This window comes from Hakea prostrata, chromosome 8 (assembly GCF_041222555.1).
Source record: "Hakea prostrata isolate BN-2017 chromosome 8, UWA_Hpros_2, whole genome shotgun sequence".
NCBI classification, from domain to species: domain Eukaryota; kingdom Viridiplantae; phylum Streptophyta; class Magnoliopsida; order Proteales; family Proteaceae; genus Hakea; species Hakea prostrata.
Genome location: NC_142607.1, coordinates 52753817 through 52774230, shown reverse-complemented (window position 1 = coordinate 52774230; position 20414 = coordinate 52753817). Strand labels below are relative to the sequence as shown.

Genomic DNA, 20414 nt, shown 5'->3' with positions numbered 1-20414 from the left:
CACTCATTTCTTTAGAGAACAAATATAGTGGCACTAGTAAAGGATTTGATGTGCATATAGAGGATTTTAATCCACTCTTTACACTGGTAATATTCATAATTTCTTTTCTCTATATTTGGGTGAAAGTTAATGTTTCCTCATCTTCTTCTTTTTATACTTTCCTAACTTGCTGCAGTAGCAAGGATTAGTCTTTTTTTTTTTGGTAAACAGTAGCAAGGATTAGTCATTTATGGAAGATTCAGTACATGGAAATAAGAAATTTGAACAACTTGAGTTGTAGACCTGCTTAAAAATTGTTGTATGACATGTGCATCCGTGAGCTTATCCTATTCTTGTAAAGACCTAATCGTATGTTGGTAAGGTCGTTGGCATATGTATTAAGCTACAAACCTAATAAAACCATTCACCCACGAAAGGTAACACTTTCAACACAAAAGAAGAAAAAAAGAAAAAAAAACACAATATAATCAATCCCATTCAGCCCAATCAACCCAGATAACGCAGTATCGGACAGCCTTTAATGGGTTTGAATGGAGTTTGAATTAACTGGGATTGTAATTACAGCCCAATCCAGTTCTTGTCAAACGGTGCTGGTTCTAAAGCATGGAGAGGTGATGTAAAAGAATTGAACAGAGATGGAGTGAAGTTCTTCTAAGCAACAGCTTTTCTGTTTTCTGGATTAAAAACCGCAGTACATCAAAGGGCCATTAACGATGCCAAGTCAGCTTTATCGGTAGCATCCCTTCAAACATACTGACAATTCTTTGGATACTATTAAGCTGCATAGATGTAGAAGAAAAAAAAAAAACAGAGCATCACGAAAATCATGTAGAAGCAGGGGAAAATGCTTCTGCTAAAATGCTTGATCTGGATTTGCTTCTGCACCTGTCAAAGCCAAGGGTCTGCAAGACTAGACTGAGAAAGAAAATCGATTCAATGAAAAGAAAATTCTAATTATCAGACATTCAATTAAGTACCAGCTATCAAAAACAACAGACATTCAATAAGAATACTTCATTGAAAGTTATATGCAAACCATAGCTGGAGAGGAATGGGTGACGGTGCTGAAGTAAGAAGAAACTAAAAAAGAAAACAGGGAATGGGGGGAAAGTGAAGGAAAAAGAAAACCAGGGAATATTTAGCCTTAGAATTAATCTAAACAATGAAATATTTACAAAACAGAGAAAGGCAAAAAAAACATTGAAAGATGTGACCGATGAAACAAAATTTATTTCAATTTCAAACAAGATCCTAATGTGGGGGGGGATTTTTAGAGCATCACAACATATCACCTAGATCCTCGACCCCACCTAAGGATGCAAGGTGAACAAAGAAATGTAAATGGAAAACAAAATAATTCTAAGGAAGTGGTTGAATTATGATGCTGTCTAGGTCCTGAGTCCGCTGCTGTATCATTCAGCACTTCTTCTCCTCTAGAGTGGTTGTTATGGGCGTCCTGAGTCCATTGTTTTATTATTCGGCATCTCGGTCTTCCTCTGAGTCCATTGTTGTATTATTCAGCAGCCACGACAGCATTCCTCCTCCTTCTCCTTCTTTGGTTGGTCCATCATACCAACTGAAGAAATCTGCAACAATTAGGGGACTCGAGCATTCATCGATAGGCTTTTGATGGTCATGAAGTTCCCTACCCTGTAATAACTTCCAGAATTTCACCCTGACTCTGTAAAAATTATTACATACCACATAATAACCTTCCATTTTTTGAATCTCAATGGAATCTTTTTCTTGGAGAGGAATCCCAAACCAGTCGAAGCCTTTGAAATGGTGAATGCAAATCACATCTCGTTTACTAGTAAACTCAACTTCCTCAAGGCTCAGCGTTATGGCTACACTTGGTTGCTTTATCTTTCCCGTGGATCGTAGCCTCAATGTGTAACTCGATGGGTACTAGCTGACCCTCTTTAACTCGCTTGTGATAATCCTTGGATTTTAAAACAACGCACAAAATTAAACCCTTACTATCAGCACACAAGCGATAATCCCTCGTCTGTGACCTTTCTGGTAAAAGTAGCGTTCCCTACAAAATACAAAACAGAGAGAGGAAGGCAGGAGAAATTAATATTAAAAGTAAATCACATAATATTAGTTAGTTTAGTTAGTTCCCATTATTAGAAGAAGATGATAAGACTGAAATAATAAGTACCTACTTACTACTTACCTGCCCTTGTATATTCTTCCCCTTTCTATCTGTCAGGTTAGGACATGTCATCGACCATAATTTCATCCAAGAATTTCGCACCCTCTTCAAGGCCTTGAATCTCCTTCAGCTTTTCACAACTCCAAATGCTTAACACCTTCAAATGTCTCAGCCTTGAGATGTCCAAAGTTCGTACCAGTGAATTGCAATCCCACAACTTAAGCACAACCAGACTTGAGGAAACTTCTGGGAGCTCTTCCAACAGCTCGCATTTTGAAAACTCTAACGTCCTCAACTTGTTAAAGTGGGACAGATCTATCGGGAAAGATTTCAGATTCCAAGACATACTCAACTCCTCTAAGTTCGAGAGCATTGAAAAATCATCAGGCAATTTTGAAAGATTGGTTCCACTCAGATTAAGGGTACGCAAACGCCTCAATCTCCCCATTGATTTTGGTAGCTCCACTAGTCTAGAGCAACATGACATATCCAATTCCTCAAGATTCTCCGGCAGTCCAACAGTGCTATGAGGAACTTCTTCAATTCCTACAACATCAGCAGACAAACTATCCAAATTGTTTGGAAGCTCTTTTATTCCTGTCCACCACAAGTTAAGCGTGACTAGAGATTTCAAATTACAAATGGAATTAGGCAACTCCATGATTCGCGAACAAGAAGAATATCAAGAGTTTGGAGCTGACTCAACTGCCCAATGGATTCATCCAAACTTTCCAATCTCGCACCGTGAGAGATCCAATTGCTCCAAACAAGGAAACCACGAAAAGTTTGGGGACTCGGATAGATTTCTAGAAAAAGCAAGATTGAGAACTTTCAACTTCAGGAACCGCTGTCATACAAAAATAAAACATACACTTCATCAATAAAAAGTAATAATCAAATAAGAAAGAAAATTTAAGTCCAATATTTTACCTTATTTTCATCTGGAGGACTAATATTCCAGACTTGTTTAATCTTCGACTCCCATAGTTGGAGGTGCACTAGATTCTTGTGATAAAAATTGGTAGGTATAGATTTCCAAGAACAACTTCTCCACTTGAACCATTTTAGTGTTGAAGGAGGTCTAAAAAAGTTTCCTTTGACTCTTGATGAACGAATATCAAGAAATTTCAAATTGGGCATCATATCAAAGTGTTGTTGATCTAAACAAACATCTGATAAGCCATAATCAAGGACCATGCCTTTTGCCATGATAGTTCCCTACAATAGAAAAATTGACCAAGTAAATAGAAATCAGTGGATATCAGCAATTAAATAGTTAAAGTAAATAAATAATGGGCAATTCATTACAAGAATGCATAAGGATCATGCCTTACAAAATGTTAATTCCCTACAATAAAAAAAGTAATCTAAGAAAACAGAAATCGGTGGATACTAGTGGAGTGGGTCCAAATCAACATCCAAGTGGATTTTAAAATATAGAGTGTTATCCATGGCATGAGCAAAAACAAAATAGCAAATGCTTCAATCTTACCGTCTTTCTTTCTAATACTTGCAAGATTTCATCATGAGACCATAACCTACTACGCTGACTTGGATCCATACGATTTTCTTCAAGGACAATTTCTCTTCCCATATCTCGTATTTGATCATGCATCTTTAAGACTAAATTTACTCCAAATCTATCGTTCAAATTTAATAAGGGATCTTTGAATTAACCTGGATATTGTAAACCTTGGATGATAGCCACATGCTTCCCATATGGAAGTCACATCTTCTTTTCTCCATCCAATAAAAAAACATGCAGCATCAAGGAACATTTCTTTCTGATAAGGCCCTTCTAGCTTATCATAGCTTATCCTCAAACGTTTCTGGACTTTTTCAGGAGGGATTTCTTTCAAATACTCTATTGTACTTTTCCACTCTTCCATGCTTCTTTGTTTTGATAACAAAGACCCAACCACCTCTAGAGTTAGAGGTAATCCTCCTGAATAGCTTGCCACATCATTTGAAAGTTGCATATAATCGTCTAGGAGGTTGCTCACTTGAAAAGGCATGCAAACTAAAGAGTTGAAGAGATTGGTCATGATTTAACTCTTGAGGCTTGTATATTTTATCTTTAACAACTTTAGCATCACTCAAGATTTCCTCATCTCTTGTTGTTATTACAACCCTGCTTCCTTCACCAAACCAATTGGTTCTGCCAACCAAAGCATCTATTTGTTCCACACTATCTACATCATCAAGAACTATAAGAACTTTTTCTTTACCAAGTCTTTCTTTTATCAATTGCTTTCCTTGGTCACAGTTAGATATGTCAATGTTGTCTAGTCTCAAGATATCTTTAAGAAGTTGTTGTTGCAAAGACACCAGACCCATGCTTGATGTCGCTTGTTCTCTAACATCTGAAATAAAGCTATGCTTGTTGAACTTTGAAATGATGTGGTTGTACACAGCCTTGGCAATAGTTGTCTTTCCAATACCGCCAATACCCCATATTCCCACAAATTGAACATCACTACGACCAAGATCTAATAAAGATAGTAGATCCTTTACAGAGGAATCCATTCCTATCAGGCGTTCAGATTCAGCCAATCGGGTTTTGCTGCTCAATTCACCTAGGACCCTTTGGACAACTGATTCGACTATCTCGGATTGATCCCTGCAAATTTCATATATATAAAAAAATAAAAAATAAAAACACAATAATAATAATTGAGAACAAATCAATTTATACTTTTCTGTGCAAAAGAAATTTAAATTTTTTAATGGAATTGAAAGCAGTAAAAAATAAACAATAACAAAGATTTAATATAATTAAATAACAACAATACGCATCCTAGCACACGTTAACATAAATTTCATGAGAGTGATAACACAGCACAACCTCAGTAACTAGTTTATTTCTAGTATCGAGTGATTGCATCATAGAAGCAAAGAAAGAAAGAAAAAAAAAAGGACTAACTACTCAACAGACCAAATCTGATTGGGATTGAAGCAATATATAGGCGATCTGGGTGATGACTCGAAAATGGATTTAGTTCTTTAAAAATCACAACCCACTTCAGATCCTTAGAAACATGGTCAGTAACTGATACGGCACCAAAAGACTTTCAAATAAACATGTGATCTGTCAAAATTAGGGATATGATAATGTGTAGAAGACTTACGTGGTTTCATCAACGACTTCTCCTTTCAAACTTCCTATTTCATTCAAAGCATCTCTCCAGCTTTTACGATATGGGGCTCGAAGTTATTCTCATGTTCCTGAAATGCTTTTGCAAAACTTCCATTTTTTGATTCCGAACATCTGATGGGTCAACGAGGAAGAATATAGGCAAGACCAATTGACCACTAGATCTCCGGCATTCAACAATCTGAACAAGCTCGTTCAAGCACCATTTGCTCTCCGCATAACGTTCAGAGAAGATAGGGATCCAGATTTTGGACCCTTGGATTGCTGCATGTAGCGTTGGGCCAATGGATTCCCCAGTCCATAAATTTTCACTGTCGAGGAACACATTGATTCCTCTGTCCTTTAGAGCTCTGTGAAGAAAACCAGTGAATGTATTACGAGTATCTTCACCTCTGAAACTGAGAAACACATCGTAAGTAAAGATCCAATTGTGGAGGAAGGAGAAGAGGAAGAAGCCATCAAAATATCTTGTGGGTTTAGGTTTAGATCAGAGAAGACGCCAAGAGTAACAAGCTCAAGCTCGCTTCACAGCAAGAAAATGAACTCCCTATTCCCGAAAAAAGCTTTAATTACATACCCAACTTTTTGAGTCTTATTTTAAAAAGGGTTTTAAAAAAAAAAAATTGTTTTTTTTTTTTTTTTTTATTATTTTTTCTGTATGCAGAACGTTTGAAAGTGTTTTTACGGACTTTTATTGGGAAAATTACAGGATTAATCATTTTTAGGTTTCCTTTAAAAAATAACCACTCAATATTTCATTTAACAAAACTAGTTAAAATTAAGTTTGGATTTCACATTTTTAACCCTTAAAACTAATTACATTAAAAGAAAAAATCACTATTTTGTTCAAAAGGGGGAAAATCACTAATTTTTCATTCTCTTTGGACATTTTTACTTCCATATTGGTATGATTAATTTTAAGGGTAAAAATGTCCAAATAGATGAGAAATCACTATTTTGGTTAGTTTTGTAAACTCATACTCAGTTTAGCTAGTTTTGTTAAGTAAAACTCTGAGTTGTTACTTTTGTAAATGAAAACTTAAAACTAGCTAATCAAGTAATGTTCCCATTTCTATTTGCAATCGCTGCTGGCTACTACCAAGGGTATAGATCGTGCCATGTCATCATAAAATGATCCAAAAGTTGAGAATCTAACAGTGGGAGTGTGTTTGTAAATAAAACTTTTTAGTTTTACATTCAAGATATATTTTTGGGTAAATATCACTTACCTTCCCTCTTAACTGGACAAATAGCACTTACCTCCCCTCTTAACTGGACAAATAGCACTTACCTCCCCTCTTAACTGGACAAATAGCACTTACACCCCCTCTTAGTTAGATATTATCACTTACCTCCCCAATTACCTATCAAATATATCAAATACCTCCCCTCTGTTAACTTTCTAAATTAAATTTAACTTTTATCGTTAAATATTTTTCTAAAACCCCAAACTACCCTTGGCTACAAATATTTTTTATTTTAAACCCTAAATTACCGTAATCACCCTAGCCATTAAAATACTAAATTATCCTCAATTAAAATAATTGTCAAAAATCAAAACACTATAATTAAAACCCAAATTATCTTTAATTATTAAAAGCCCAACATACCATTTTTTTTTTTAATTATCAAACAATTAAAAAACCCAAAATAGTAGTACGTGTTTTTTTTAATTGTTTGATAAAAGAAAAAAAAGGTATATTGGGCTTTTAATAATTAAAGATAATTTGGATTTTAACTATTGTGGTTTGGTTTTCAATAATTATTTTAATCGAGAATAATTAGTATTTTAATTGTTAGGGTGATTATGGTAATTTAGGGTTTAAAATATAAAAATATTTGTAGCCAAGGGTAGTTTGGATTTTAGAAAAATATTTAACGATAAAAGTAAAATTTAACTGAGAAAGTTAATAGAGGGGAGGTATTTGATGTATTTGCTAGGTAAGAGGGGAGGTAAGTTATATTATCCAACTAAAGGGGGTGTAAGCGCTATTTGTCCAGCTAAAAGTGGAGGTAAATGATATTTACACTTTATTTTTTTATAAATTTTCAAAATAACTCCTCGGATCTATCCTATCACAATGTTCATCTCCTCTCTTGAGCCCTCTTCTCCATCATCTCCCTCCACTGCATCTCCATTTTTTGTTGCTGATTAAAGAAGTCTTGTAATATCTCGTAGATGCTCCCACCATTATTCCTCACTGATGCATCCCTACTGATGTTGCAGATGCTTCTGAGATTTCCTCCTCTAGCTGTTTCCACTATTCATAACCCGCTCTTCTTCACTTTCATCTTCATCTTCTTCTTCCTCCTCCAAAAGATCATCGAAAAATCAATCTCCCCCACTCAACTTCTTCACCTTCTTCTTGGCTTGCGCATTCCCAGCCTCTAATTTCAACAATATTCTCTGCATACTCGTCTCCCTTTCAATGAAAATCACGTATAGTTCCTCAAAGAACGGATATTGCTGCCCATTCTCTGGATCCCATTTTCTGGATCATTTCTTCAAAATATAACACAAGATCAAAATTTCCCCCCACTTTTAGCCCTTTAAATTTTGAATTTGGTGCAGGGAACACACTCTAGGGTTAGGGTTTTGAAAAAAGCTTGAACAATTTGAGCTTGCTTTAGCTGTCACTGTTCCGAGTGACTGAAATTTCTTGCTTTTCTGGTGCTTTGGTAGATATTTTTCGTTTTCAAGAAGAGAGATGGATATAAAATTCTTCTACCTCTCTTGTAGTCTTGGTTCTGAAATGATTTTGGTTTTTCTGTGCTTCAAGTTGTGAAAGAAGATATTTATGAGTGTTAATCAAGTTACTTTGGTGATTGCAGTGAAAGGTAGAAGAACTGAATATGAATGGACAATGGTTCGTTGTTGGCCAGCACTAGGGAATAACCGACCTTGGAATCAAAACTTTTAGTTGAAAACGGTAATAGAAATCGAAATGGAGAAGTTGGCTCAGGAGAGGAGATGAATCAGGTAGATCAAGAAGGAGTTATTTTGTAAATTTATAAATAAATAAATAAATAAATATATATATATATATATATATATATATATATATATATATATATTGATTTTCAACCGTTGGATCATTTTGTGATGATGTGGCATGATCAGTACATTTGGCAGTGACCAGCAACAGCTGCTGCAAATAAAAATCTGTTTTTTTACCACCACTTAGATGTGGACCTCGATTATTTTCAACCGGTTGAAGCAAATTTTACATTTATCGATTTTAAAGTTTCAAAATTTACGAAGATGGACTTGTTCAAGAACTCTAAGAATGATATTCATTTCTAAGTTCTTAACTCGTGATTTGTGTTCATCAACATGTAAGAAAATGATTTCCTCCAATAAGCAAAACTAGTTTTTGAAGAAAATTTCAAAAATGCAAGCAAAATTGATGGGATAGAAAAGAAGGGAAAAAAATGATCTAGAGTGTAACCTTTATTGGCATTGAAAATACGGAATTGATATTTAAGGAATATCACAATTATCACTCTAATTCTCTAATATATGAAAAAAAAAAATGAACCCTTGTGTTGAGATTAATTTAGGGCCTGTTTGGTTACATGAATCCAGATATTTAAAATCTCTGGATTCACGAATACAAGATTTATACCCATTTGGTTGTGAAAATTCATGGATTTATGAAATCTAGAGATTCATTTTTTTACACTTAAAATGTGAATCTGTTAATTTATGGGTCTGAAGATTTCACCCCTACTATAAAAGCGGTAACATTTGCGAATGCACAAAAATCACAGATGAATCTACTGATTTCATTCCATAGATTTAAGTTAATCAAATAGTTAATTTTATGAATTATGATTTCATAGATTTGAAATCTCTAAACTCATGTAACCAAACAGGCCCAAAGATAGAAGGAAATTCCTTTAGCACTAAACCCTATAAAATAAAGAATTGACCTTTAAGGATGATGTGTCACAGTTACATCGCTGCTCCCGACTAAACCTCCTCTCGTTCTTGGGACGATGAGTCCTGTAAAAAGGGTTAGACGTGGGTCGGCTCGTGTGCCAGGCAACAGCCTCCGATGGCTTAGTCAAACGGTGAACAAGTTAAGGTCTCGTACAAGAGCTACACAATACTATATTCATAATGTATTAGATGCTTACCGGAGGGGCGAGTCCTTGCTTTTATACTGTAAATGTTACCTTTTACCGATTTGGTAAGATTACCTGACGAGGGCTGTTGATTCTCTTGGGATTGTGCCTCCTTGTCGTTGGTCCTGCGCAATCGGCTGCTGAGTTGACCTTCCATATTGAGAGTGGTTACTATATAAGTCCAGCGTATGTAACGCTTTAATCAATTTGTAATGGTTTTGAATCATTTTGTTACCTTAAGCCACTAGCTTCCACATTACTTCCAATTTAAATTTGTAAGAACATTTAGAAAATAATCAAACCAGAAAAAATATATAGTACAAACTGCTAGTAAACCAGAATCCAAGTAAACTCGATTCTAAACGGTTCGTCAGTCTGAACCCAAGCCGCACCAGTCCAAAACTGTTCTTTTTCTCACGGGCTGTGTTTGGGCTGAGTATTTTTCAGCCCGAAACCGTTAAGCCCAAACTAAACCGTTGACACTAAACTTCATGGGGGTAGGATGGTCATTCTAGGCGGAATCACCTTAACTCCTTAAGGCGTAATGTCCCAAGGGGAGAATTTTCTTGGAGCGAGACAAACCACGCATCCAGGAAGTCATTTCCCGTTCTTGCTGCTTCTATCTTAATTCTTATCTGGCCAAGAAACGAAAATAGAGCAGTGGATAAAGCGAAGAAGTTAGAATCCTCGCTCTCCTTTCTCTTCTACTTCGAAGTTAACTCTTAGCGACTTGCCTGTGAGCAGCACCAACACAATACTGGGTAGATTGGATTAGTACCCAGGTTTCCAATTTCGTGTTGCTTTCTGAAAATGGCTTCTGTAGCTCAGCAATTTGCAGGTTTGAGATGCCCATCCCTCTCCTCCTCTCACCTCTCTAAACCCTTCTCTTCAAAGCCCCAGAAGACTACCTTTTCCCCCATAGTCTCTGCTGTAGCCATTTCAAACGCCCAGACCAGAGAGAGACTGAAGCTCAAGGAAATGTTCGAAGAAGCATATGATCGATGCCGTACCGCCCCGATGCAAGGCGTATCATTTACATTTCAAGATTTCGAAGCCGCACTCGAAAAGTACGACTTCGATGCCGAAATTGGCACCAAGGTGAGGGACTTTTTGCAACGAGCTTATAGCAACAGAAACTAAGGTCTGTGCCTATGCTTTCACCCCTTTAAACGATTTAAAAACCAAAGAAGCCAACTCTAAGGACATTACTTTACTGATGTTCCATTTGTTGGCTGGAAAATTAACTCCATCTCCCAGGAGTTTTTGTTATTTGGGTTTCTTGGGAAATGATTACTGATGGTTTTGAATCAGTCTGGCTAATTCATAATTGGACCCTTTTTGCGTGTTGATGGATGTGAATATGAACTGCTAACACTATTTAAATCAATGTAGTTCTGGGGTTCTGATTATATGGTAATCTGGTTGGAACTTAATTGCATTACTTTCTTATCCTTGGAGACATTTGGGGAAAATATTAGGTCAGTTTCTACATTTTAATAAACGAGGACTTAGTTCTTCATAATTGCCTATTCGACATTAAGCTCAGAATCTGGATTTAGATATTCCACTTTGTTTTTTTGTGGGTCAACGATATTCCACTTTGTTACTTAAGAAGAATGTTGACCCTGTAGAGAGAACTTATCTGAAATGTCACACTTTTTAATAAGCTCTTGGTATGTAGTCAAATGTGAGGCTGTTTGTGAGGAAGAGTTGTATAATGATTTGTAACTGCATTGTAGGTCAAAGGGACAGTGTTCTGTACAGAAAATAGTGGAGCATTAGTTGACATCACTGCAAAATCTTCAGCATACCTACCTGTGCAAGAGGCATGCATTTACAAGATTAAACACGTAGAAGAAGCTGGTCTTGTTCCTGGCGTACGGGAAGAGTTTGTAATTATTGGTGAGAATGAAGCTGATGATAGCTTGATCTTGAGTTTACGTTCAATCCAGTATGACCTTGCGTGGGAGCGATGTAGACAGCTTCAGGCTGAGGATGTGGTCATCAAGGGTAAGGTAAGAAGGTTCCACGGAAGAAAATATTTTATTGCAACTAAAGAATGATATGCTTATTCTTCTAGTCATGCTATGAAGGACATTAGGCATCATGGCTTTGATTTCTATTGCAATTGATTTGTTATTCCTTATGCAATATATTGTCATCTTTTACGCATTTGTTTTTCTAGAGGCCATGTATCTCTTCTCAAGTGTCTGACTGGCTCTACGTAGTTAACTTTCAGCTTCTTCATTTTTTGCATCTTCAAGACTGATGCTTTATTCCCTTGCAATCACTCACTATTCATAGAGAAGTTCCTTTTCTAGACTAGAATGTATTCCTCTTTTCCTTTGTACTGTGGTACCTTGCAATTTGAATTACTTTTCATTATTCTTCGTCTGACCAAATTAAAAATATGCAGATTGTTGGTGGAAATAAAGGTGGGGTGGTTGCAGAGGTAGAGGGCATTAGGGGATTTGTTCCATTCTCACAGATATCATCGGTTAGTTTTTCTTCCTGGCTTTTATATTTTGTTATTAGCATTTTAAGCTCCTTTTGAGGATTAAGTTTTTAAATCACAGGAGAATTTTAAAGATATACCTTGATATCTCCATTTGTTTACTAGAAATCAGCAGCGGAAGAGCTCCTGGGTAAGGAGATTCCACTGAAATTTGTGGAGGTTGATGAAGAGCAGTCCAGACTTGTCCTCAGTAACCGCAAGGCTATGGCTGACAGCCAGGCACAGCTTGGGATTGGCTCAGTTGTTACTGGAACTGTGCAGAGTCTGAAGCCGTATGGTGCGTTCATTGACATTGGTGGCATTAATGGCCTTCTCCATATCAGTCAGATCAGTCATGATCGTGTTTCTGATATCTCCACTGTCCTTCAACCTGGTGACACCCTCAAGGTATTTCTCAAACCAAATTCCTAGGCCATTGTGGAATTCATCGTCCATCTAACAATGATTCTCCATTCAAATTTTAAGTAGTTATATTTACAAATCTTGTTTGATTGTGAAGGTTATGATACTGAGCCATGATCGTGAGAGAGGTCGGGTGAGTCTGTCTACCAAAAAGCTAGAACCCACACCTGGGGACATGATTCGCAATCCAGAGCTTGTATTTGAGAAGGTACTTTTTCCACCTCAGAGTTGTACCATGTAGTAATTACCATTTTCACTCTTACCAATGTTTAACTGGGGTGCTGTAGAATATAAGTTGTTCCTCGTATAGTTTTGGTAATCCTTATGAGTATTTTTATAATAGTCTTGATATTACTGTAATTTCACGGATGTAAGCAGAGAATGATAGTACTGTATATTCTTTTAGTTCCCTGTTTCTTCTTCTCCTTCCCCTGCTGGGTGGGTCTGCTTCCCAATATTTTCACGTGCTTGTCCGCTATTTAATCCACGTAATCTGGAGTTGTAACAATATTTTTTGTGACGATGCTTATAACAGGCAGAGGATATGGCTAGAACATTCAGACAGCGAATAGCCCAAGCAGAAGCGATGGCCCGTGCCGACATGTTGAGGTTCCAGCCTGAGGTATTTCATCATTTATCAAATTAATACATATTTGAAAAGCAGAGAGGAATACAATATGTATATTACTAAATATTTAGCTCTCTGTTCTCTCTTATGAACAACATAGAACTATGTTGGTTGTGGTGGGGGGTTGAGCTGTGGATGTTGAGATGGATGGGCGCTAGAGACTAGGAAGGATAAAATCCGAGAAGAATGCATCCCTCGTAACTTAGGGACAGTACCTGTAGGTTACAATGTCAGAGACAGTTGATTGAGATAGATCATGTGTGTTAAGACCAAGAATAGCACCAATAAGGAGTAATATGCACGGTTGGTCATGCAAGGAAAAGGGGATGGCCAAACATAACTTGGGATTTAGTGTGGAAATCCTTGACAGAAAATATGACCACATAATGTGGAATGGTGGGACTGGATGTGTAAACATCACCTAATAGTCGGGTGGATGCTTTGTTGGTTTGAGTTTTCAAATGTTTGTTTTTTGCAAAGGCAAATTCTTGGAGCTGAGCTGATGACTCAGACTTCTCTGGTTACTTCACAGAAATTTAATGTGTTTCAGTAAGCTTCTTTTTTTTTTTTGGGTTGGTTTTTTTTTTTTTTTTTTAATATTTAAGAGTGTGTTGTATTTTAAAGGATTTTTTTTTGGAAAAACCCTGGGGGGGCTATCCCCTTTCGGGGGGTCCTTCCTTTCAATGTCTAAATGCTGTATATGATGCAGTTCTACATATGCTCTACTACGGAGGGCCATAAGTTTTGACTGAGCTTATGAAAGTTCTTATGCTATTGCTTACTTTAGTGCCCACATTTATTTCCTTGATCTTTTCAATTATTTAAGCTCTAATTATTGTCTTCTTGACCCTTTATGCAGAGTGGATTGACCCTCGGATCAGATGGAATCCTAGGTTCACTAACACCAGATTTGCCAGCTGAAGGTCTAGATTTGAGTGAAGTTCCACTATCTGTAGAATCCTAACTTAAAAATTACACAAGCTGCGAAGGTTGTAACTTAAAACTTTCAGCAAATTTGATTGTCTATCCTATGTTTCATTCAACCAACAGAATGAGTTTCTATGGAAGGCAAGACTCCCATCCTTCCTCTTTGTAAACCCATCTTCTATTCTCATTTCCATCTCCATTTAATGACGTTAGACTTTCATGGGACACATTAGTCAACGGGACACATTAGTCTAATCCGCTACTGAACATCGTTAAGTCATTATTGTTGTTATCATTTGTTTAGTTTGAAAATTATCCATTGAATTATGTGAGATTAGCTAAGCGCCTTTATGGAAAACAGAGGAAATAAAAGAGGTTGGGGTGAGAAAGAAATCGTGAATAATTTCTAAAGAAGAAGCTTAATTGAGAAAGGTAGATGATATCTTTTTCACTCTTACTGTACATAAATGTTAAATGTGAAATGGTCTCTACAATTGTAGTGCTGACCATGCCGTGAGAATGAAATAGAACATTAATGTTTGTAATGCCTCTGTTTTTGATTGCCCAGACTAATTGTGCTCATATCATATATTGATACCAATACCAACAGCATAAGAGATGCCAGCTGCTAGCTCCATGCATCTCTAAGTTGGTAATAATTATAAATGTCTCTTAAAAAAGAGGTGAATGGTTTGACTCTCCTTTGTGGTATATATAATAATCTTTTGAGGAGAAGGTTTGGACTTGTTGTTATTCTTGATTGCCTTTATTTTTGTAGCGGGTATTATTGAATATCAACATTCAATTTTTTATTGTTTTTTAATCATGAAAAGCCACAACTTCGTTACTAAGATAAAATACTTTTACATAACTTGCATAGTTCATTCCTACTATCAATAGGCCTAATGAGAATCTGAGTAGTTATGTTAATACAATATTGAAGTAAAGTAGGGGATTTAAATTTGTAAAATGACAGATTAGCGGCTTGAGGAAAATTGTTTAAGAGAATAAGGAGGGAATAAAGAGGTCATGCGCTGTTCACTAGTTTCGTGAATCGCCTGCAACATAGCTTCCATTTCACTCATGTTCAAAAGCACCTCTTTTAAGGAACAGCGGTCGCTAGTTGCTAATAATCCCCACACTCCAAGTAACTTTGTCTAGAAATCTGTTAAGTATACCTCCACAAAAAAGTATGCATGAGTGGGATTACATATCAATATTCATTATATGACATAAGCATTTGGTTTTCTTTTATTTTTAGATCGAGATCATGTGCATGGGTGAGCATGTACATCTCTCACACGTTTGTTAACGTATCGGAACGTACATACAAATGATCTCGTATCGGGTCCGATACTGTACCGGAATGGAAGGAAGTGTTTTTCGGAGTGGAAAGAACCGAAAAATCATTTGCCCCCGGAGGGAAAGTCAGAGCTCACGACAGAATCGGCATTCCAAGAGGTTTGCGAGGGAAGAAGGTCTCTTCCTGTTTTTTCATTTCTCATGGACAAGCGTGTTGACGAGGGAAGAAGAGCAATTTTGATATCGATAAGGCGTCTGTTCATTTGTTGCTATGGATCTAAACCAGGTGATTCCTCTATACAATTCGATCATCTCTGCGCATTCATCTGGGTTTCCTAGCTTTCTCCGTTTAAAACGTGTCTAGGACCCAATTCTATTGGATTATATGAAAATGCACCTTATTTCTCCCTATTTGAGGTTTCGAATTGTTTGATTGTCTTTGGGTTGCGATTCTCGTTTGTAATGTTCATTTTCTGCGAATGTGTTCAAACTTTGTCTGCCTGAAAATGATTCACAGGGTAAGCGATCGAAGTATCTTAATTTGTTGTTTTTCGCCTTTAAGCATTTTTATGAAGGAATTGCATGGTGGTAACTGGTAAGTGTAAGATCTTACATCTGGGGTTCTTGACACTTACAAACAATGTTGGGGATGTGGGCTTATAGGAAGGTTGGGTTCAGAACCTGAACTTCAATGTTGGTTTGATGCTTGATTCATATCTTCTATTTGTTAACTGATGGGTATTTTCTTTTCGCGCTCAGCCTGCAGGTGAAAATTATGCCAACCCAAAGACATGTTTCTTTCATGTGCTATTCAAGGTCCAGTGTTTCATTTTTATAATTTGATGTAGCATTTTGTTTTCTTAACCCATTTTATTTGCTTACTATATCTGGAATTTTGTAGGCTGCTGCATTGGCGTTTTACATCCTTTCAGCCCTCTTCTTTAACAGCTTTGTTATCATTTTCGTGGTAACTGTTCTTCTTTCTGCTCTCGACTTTTGGGTGGTAAAGAATGTCAGTGGAAGGATATTAGTTGGTCTGAGGTGGTGGAATGAGATAAATGATTTGGGAGAGAGTATATGGAAATTTGAATGCCTTGACCAAGAGGTTAGTTAGTGGTACCTTGTGTCAATCATATGCAGGAATTACTTTTCTTTTCCTTCTCTGTAACATGTGGGAAACTACTGAACATATGTTAGATGAGACTTACTTGCAATAATTTAACATGCCTTTAAAATTTTCTTTGGTAGTCATTGTCCCGGATGAACAAGAAGGACTCATGGCTCTTCTGGTGGACACTTTATCTCTCAGTAAGTAAACATTCATTGAGGGTACAATCTGACTGTCCTGCATGCATATATTGTCTGATTCTGTATGTGATGAATGACACTATTGTATTTAGTTTCTGGAAATAAATGGAAGGACAACCGGATTGGTTATTGGTTGGGAGCTATGCCTCAATAAGTAGAAATTAGAGCCACTTTATAACCATCAAGAACTATGAATGTTTCCACACTTTTAGCGTTATAATCTTATGGATGGTTTTCTTTTTATTTTTCAGGCAGTTGCATGGATCTTCCTTGGTATATTTTCACTCATTAGATTTCAAGCAGATTACCTCCTAGTTGTAGGAGTTTGTTTGAGCCTCAACATTGCAAATATTGTTGGATTCATGAAATGTCGCAAAGGTACACAGTTATTCCATTTCCTGTGCTGTTCAATTGTCAGTATTACTTTCACCTTCCTTACCTAAGTGCATTTCCTTCTGCATGACATCTTCACAGTTTGTCAATGATCATGCCGTAGTTTTGTTTTATTTAAACATAGTGGATTTACCATGTCAGGGAATCAGTTATAATATTCAGCATAATACTGAAAATTTCAGAGAGAGAATCATGTTATGGATCAATTAAATTTAGGTATACCATTTCTTCCTGCTGATTACTTGATTTGGTTGTCGATAGCTGGGTTGGTTCTGAATTTGCATTATGGGGATCTATGCTATCTAACTGCATGCATGTTTGACCATGCCTTTTGGGCTTTTGCTTCTCCCAATTCCCAAGATGAAAAGCTCTTAATTGTGGATCCAGTGAGAATCAAGAATTTGGAATACTTCCCTCCAAAGCTAGAATCCCACCCCACCTCGGTTCTTGGGTCCTGCTTCTCCCGCAGAAGCAGGGCACAAGAAGTAGCTAAATATGCTTCTTGCAGTCTTGCACATAAAAGATTAACAGGTTTTATGATTCCTTCATGTAATGCTCCAATGTTGATTTCTTGATGACTCCTGTTAGAGACTAACTTATATACTCATTTATAGGGCACATGTTAACTCCTATTTTTTTTGGGGTGATTTCCAAAAGAAATTTCTTACTTGAATTATGGGGAAATTATCAGCACCACTCCATATGGTAACCCCTAATGTTAATGCCACCCCACCAAGTAGCAAACTGTGAGGAGGCCTCCTATGTTGAGTAAAATAATTCCACTGAGCAAGTCTCTGTTAACTAGTGATGTCAGCAGCTTTTTTTATTTTGAAAAGAGAAAAGAAAAACAATAACACCCCTCTGATGATCCGAAGTACTCATTATGTCGATTCAGTCCAAAGAACCAAGCCTTCTTCTTCCCAACCTTCTCACTCAAATCCTCAAGCGGCCATCAGGAGTTTGCTGAATTGAGATATTTGGAGAAGTTTCACAGAGGCAAACCAAACCCTTTTCCCTCCTTTTTCCTTTGTAGCAAAGGATTCTTATCAGTCCAACCCCAGCGGGAGATGTCTATGGTTTACAACCCCACCCAACTACTGCCAAGAAAGATGGTAGTTTTATTGATTGATTACAAGGGTGGGCCTTGGCACAATGGCTGGGAGACTACAGTTGTAGCCCTCAGGTCAAGGCATCGAAACAGCCTCCTAGCAAAAATTTTTGGGGTAAGACTGTGTAGGAAAATTGCGCCCCACTGCACTTTGCTTGTGCAGAAGCCTTTGGCACAGGGTTCACCATTTTATTGATTGATGATTACAGCAAATGGAGATATTGTGGTTTTGTGGATTCTCAATAAGTTCGGGAAACAGCGAAATAACCTCTTGTAAATTGGATGGAGAGAGTCCATTCAATGGTGTGAGGAGATTGTGTAATGACTTATGAGAGATGCAAGGTTAGGGGGTTAAAATTTTGGAATCTGGAGGTTGTTTTCTTTGGGTATTGGAAATTGGTTGATTGGATTTTAAAGTGTTGTGCATAGAAAATTCAGTACTTCAAGTTAAATTTTCCACTCTGCTCTGCATTTGTTTTTATTCTGGGAGTGGAATATCTTTATTATTATTATTATTATTATTATTATTATTATTATTATTATTATTATTATTGAAGTAGCTGAGATCCAGTTGGTTTGTCATTTTTGTGGGGTTCACGTGTTCTACTTGTTCTGTTTGGGTAATGCGACACACGTTGGTTAGACAAAAATCAATGTGTTTGGCTTTTATGAAACTGGTTGATCAGATGCAAGTTAATTGAGTGCTGATGTACAAAGGAAGATTCAGGGCACTTTTATGAGCACCAAAAAGGAAAAATATACAACCAAAAACAATGTTGACAAGTTTTATGCATTTATTTGTCGCTGGTGATGTGTTCGCAGACGGGTGGAAAAGAAAGATGCCGTCAATAGCTAGAACAAGTGGAGCATCAACATGCAGTGTTACTTTATATTATTTTTATGTTTTAATGAAGTTCTATTCATGCACAAGAAATGGTTTTAGCAAATCAAAATTTTCAGTGATCACTTGAAACTGATGACTATTGGATATTAGATTTAATTATGTCAAAAAGATAGTTTGTATGACAAATTGTAGATTGCCAACCCATATCTCTTTCTGCTCATCAATTGATGTATTCTTGTATAGTTCAACATGATACTTAACTTTTTCTGTTCCTTCCTTCAGATGCCAAGAAGCAGATTCAAGCATTTGCCTCCCAGACAATTGCATCCCATGTCTCATCCACACTTCAGTCAGCATTTACAATTGTCTGAGCTGTTGATAAAGAGAAAATAAGGAAATAAGATGGATTTGTGCAGAATTGATTTGATGAGGCTGAGCCATTGAGGTTTCACCTAGTCTGGTTCTCAGCTGTTGTTAATTGCTTCCCAACTTCTGTAGTCTGCCTTCAAATACACACTGTATAGGTGGTCCTGTTTCTGTTTTGAGTTTTTTTTCTTCTTTTTCCCTGCGGTTTTATCAGTTCTCACCAATTCCATTATCTTGGTTCACTAAAATGGAATTTTTTTGATATTCTGTATACAACCAACGATAGAAATTGTTAAGGAAGAAGGAGAGTAACTATTTTTTTAAGATTCTTCACTGTGAGTTGTTTTGAATCTGTCTTATCATTGATAACCAACAGCTTACCAGAACTGCATTTGGCAGCCATCTCAGCCAAGATGTTCTGGGAACCATTGTTCTGAGAGTAATCTAAGATTGCTTGTTTACCAGGGAAGCAATGGAAGATAGTGTCTCATGGGGAGGAGACTCTTCAATCAAAGTCTTTCTTGTGAAAAAATCAAGCTTCCAGCCATTTCCAAGTGACATTGGAAAAGATAACTGCAAATCTTTTGGTGAGACAACAGCTCCAAACAAAGCACTAGATGTAGTATCAATTTCCCATGCAAATGTTGCAGCATGTAGGGATGATTGGAGATTCTCTCTGTCCCATTTTTTTTTTTTTTTTTGGGGGGGGGGGGGGTAATTGGATGATTGGAGATTCTCATGTTCATTGTAGTTACACGGAAGGCTCTGTTTGTTTGGGCATAAAACATTACTTGAAATTTTTTTCACCACCAATTTCTTTTTTTTCATAACAAAACAAATATTAGAACATTTTTCACCAAATGAAATTTTATATTTTGACTCTTTTTGAAGAGAAAAAGCTTCAAAATGCATTAGGAAAAATCATCTAATTGGTTGGATTAATTCATTTTTTTTATAATTTTTTACAAAAAAGATTAAATTTAGGTTTTCTATTCACATAGTGAAAATATTTTTCAATCCACATAATTAGATTTATAATAAATATTAATTCTAAAATCAGAATCCTCTTTTTTGAGTATGGTAGAGAGAAGATTTGAATTCTTGGGTTTTTGAATTTTTTTTAAAAGAAAGAATTTTGTTTTTAAATTCTAACATATGCCATGAATCTATTGATGGAGGTT

The 20414-nt window shown here is 36.5% G+C and overlaps 2 protein-coding genes and 1 long non-coding RNA gene across 3 annotated transcripts; 2 read left to right on the top strand and 1 right to left on the bottom strand.

Annotated features, from left to right (window-relative positions):
• Positions 1 to 4584: 4584 nt before the first annotated feature.
• Positions 4585 to 5900, bottom strand: LOC149008571 (uncharacterized). Its single transcript, XR_016175341.1, has 2 exons — positions 5287 to 5900; positions 4585 to 4778 (listed from the first exon to the last, which is right to left on the bottom strand). It is a non-coding gene; the product is annotated as an uncharacterized LOC149008571 (long non-coding RNA).
• Positions 5901 to 10003: 4103 nt separating this feature from the next.
• Positions 10004 to 14182, top strand: RPS1 (ribosomal protein S1). The gene is made up of 7 exons (XM_089166636.1): positions 10004 to 10538; positions 11180 to 11455; positions 11857 to 11937; positions 12061 to 12342; positions 12455 to 12565; positions 12893 to 12979; positions 13845 to 14182. Exons 1-7 carry the CDS (start codon positions 10251 to 10253, stop codon positions 13947 to 13949), a joined length of 1230 nt encoding a protein of 409 aa, XP_089022762.1. The 5' UTR covers positions 10004 to 10250; the 3' UTR covers positions 13950 to 14182.
• A 1157-nt stretch (positions 14183 to 15339) lies between these two features.
• Positions 15340 to 19561, top strand: LOC149008569 (golgi apparatus membrane protein-like protein ECHIDNA protein). The gene is made up of 6 exons (XM_089165823.1): positions 15340 to 15500; positions 15974 to 16030; positions 16116 to 16319; positions 16463 to 16522; positions 16774 to 16900; positions 19150 to 19561. Exons 1-6 carry the CDS (start codon positions 15486 to 15488, stop codon positions 19236 to 19238), a joined length of 552 nt encoding a protein of 183 aa, XP_089021949.1. The 5' UTR covers positions 15340 to 15485; the 3' UTR covers positions 19239 to 19561.
• The last annotated feature ends 853 nt before the right edge of the window (positions 19562 to 20414 follow it).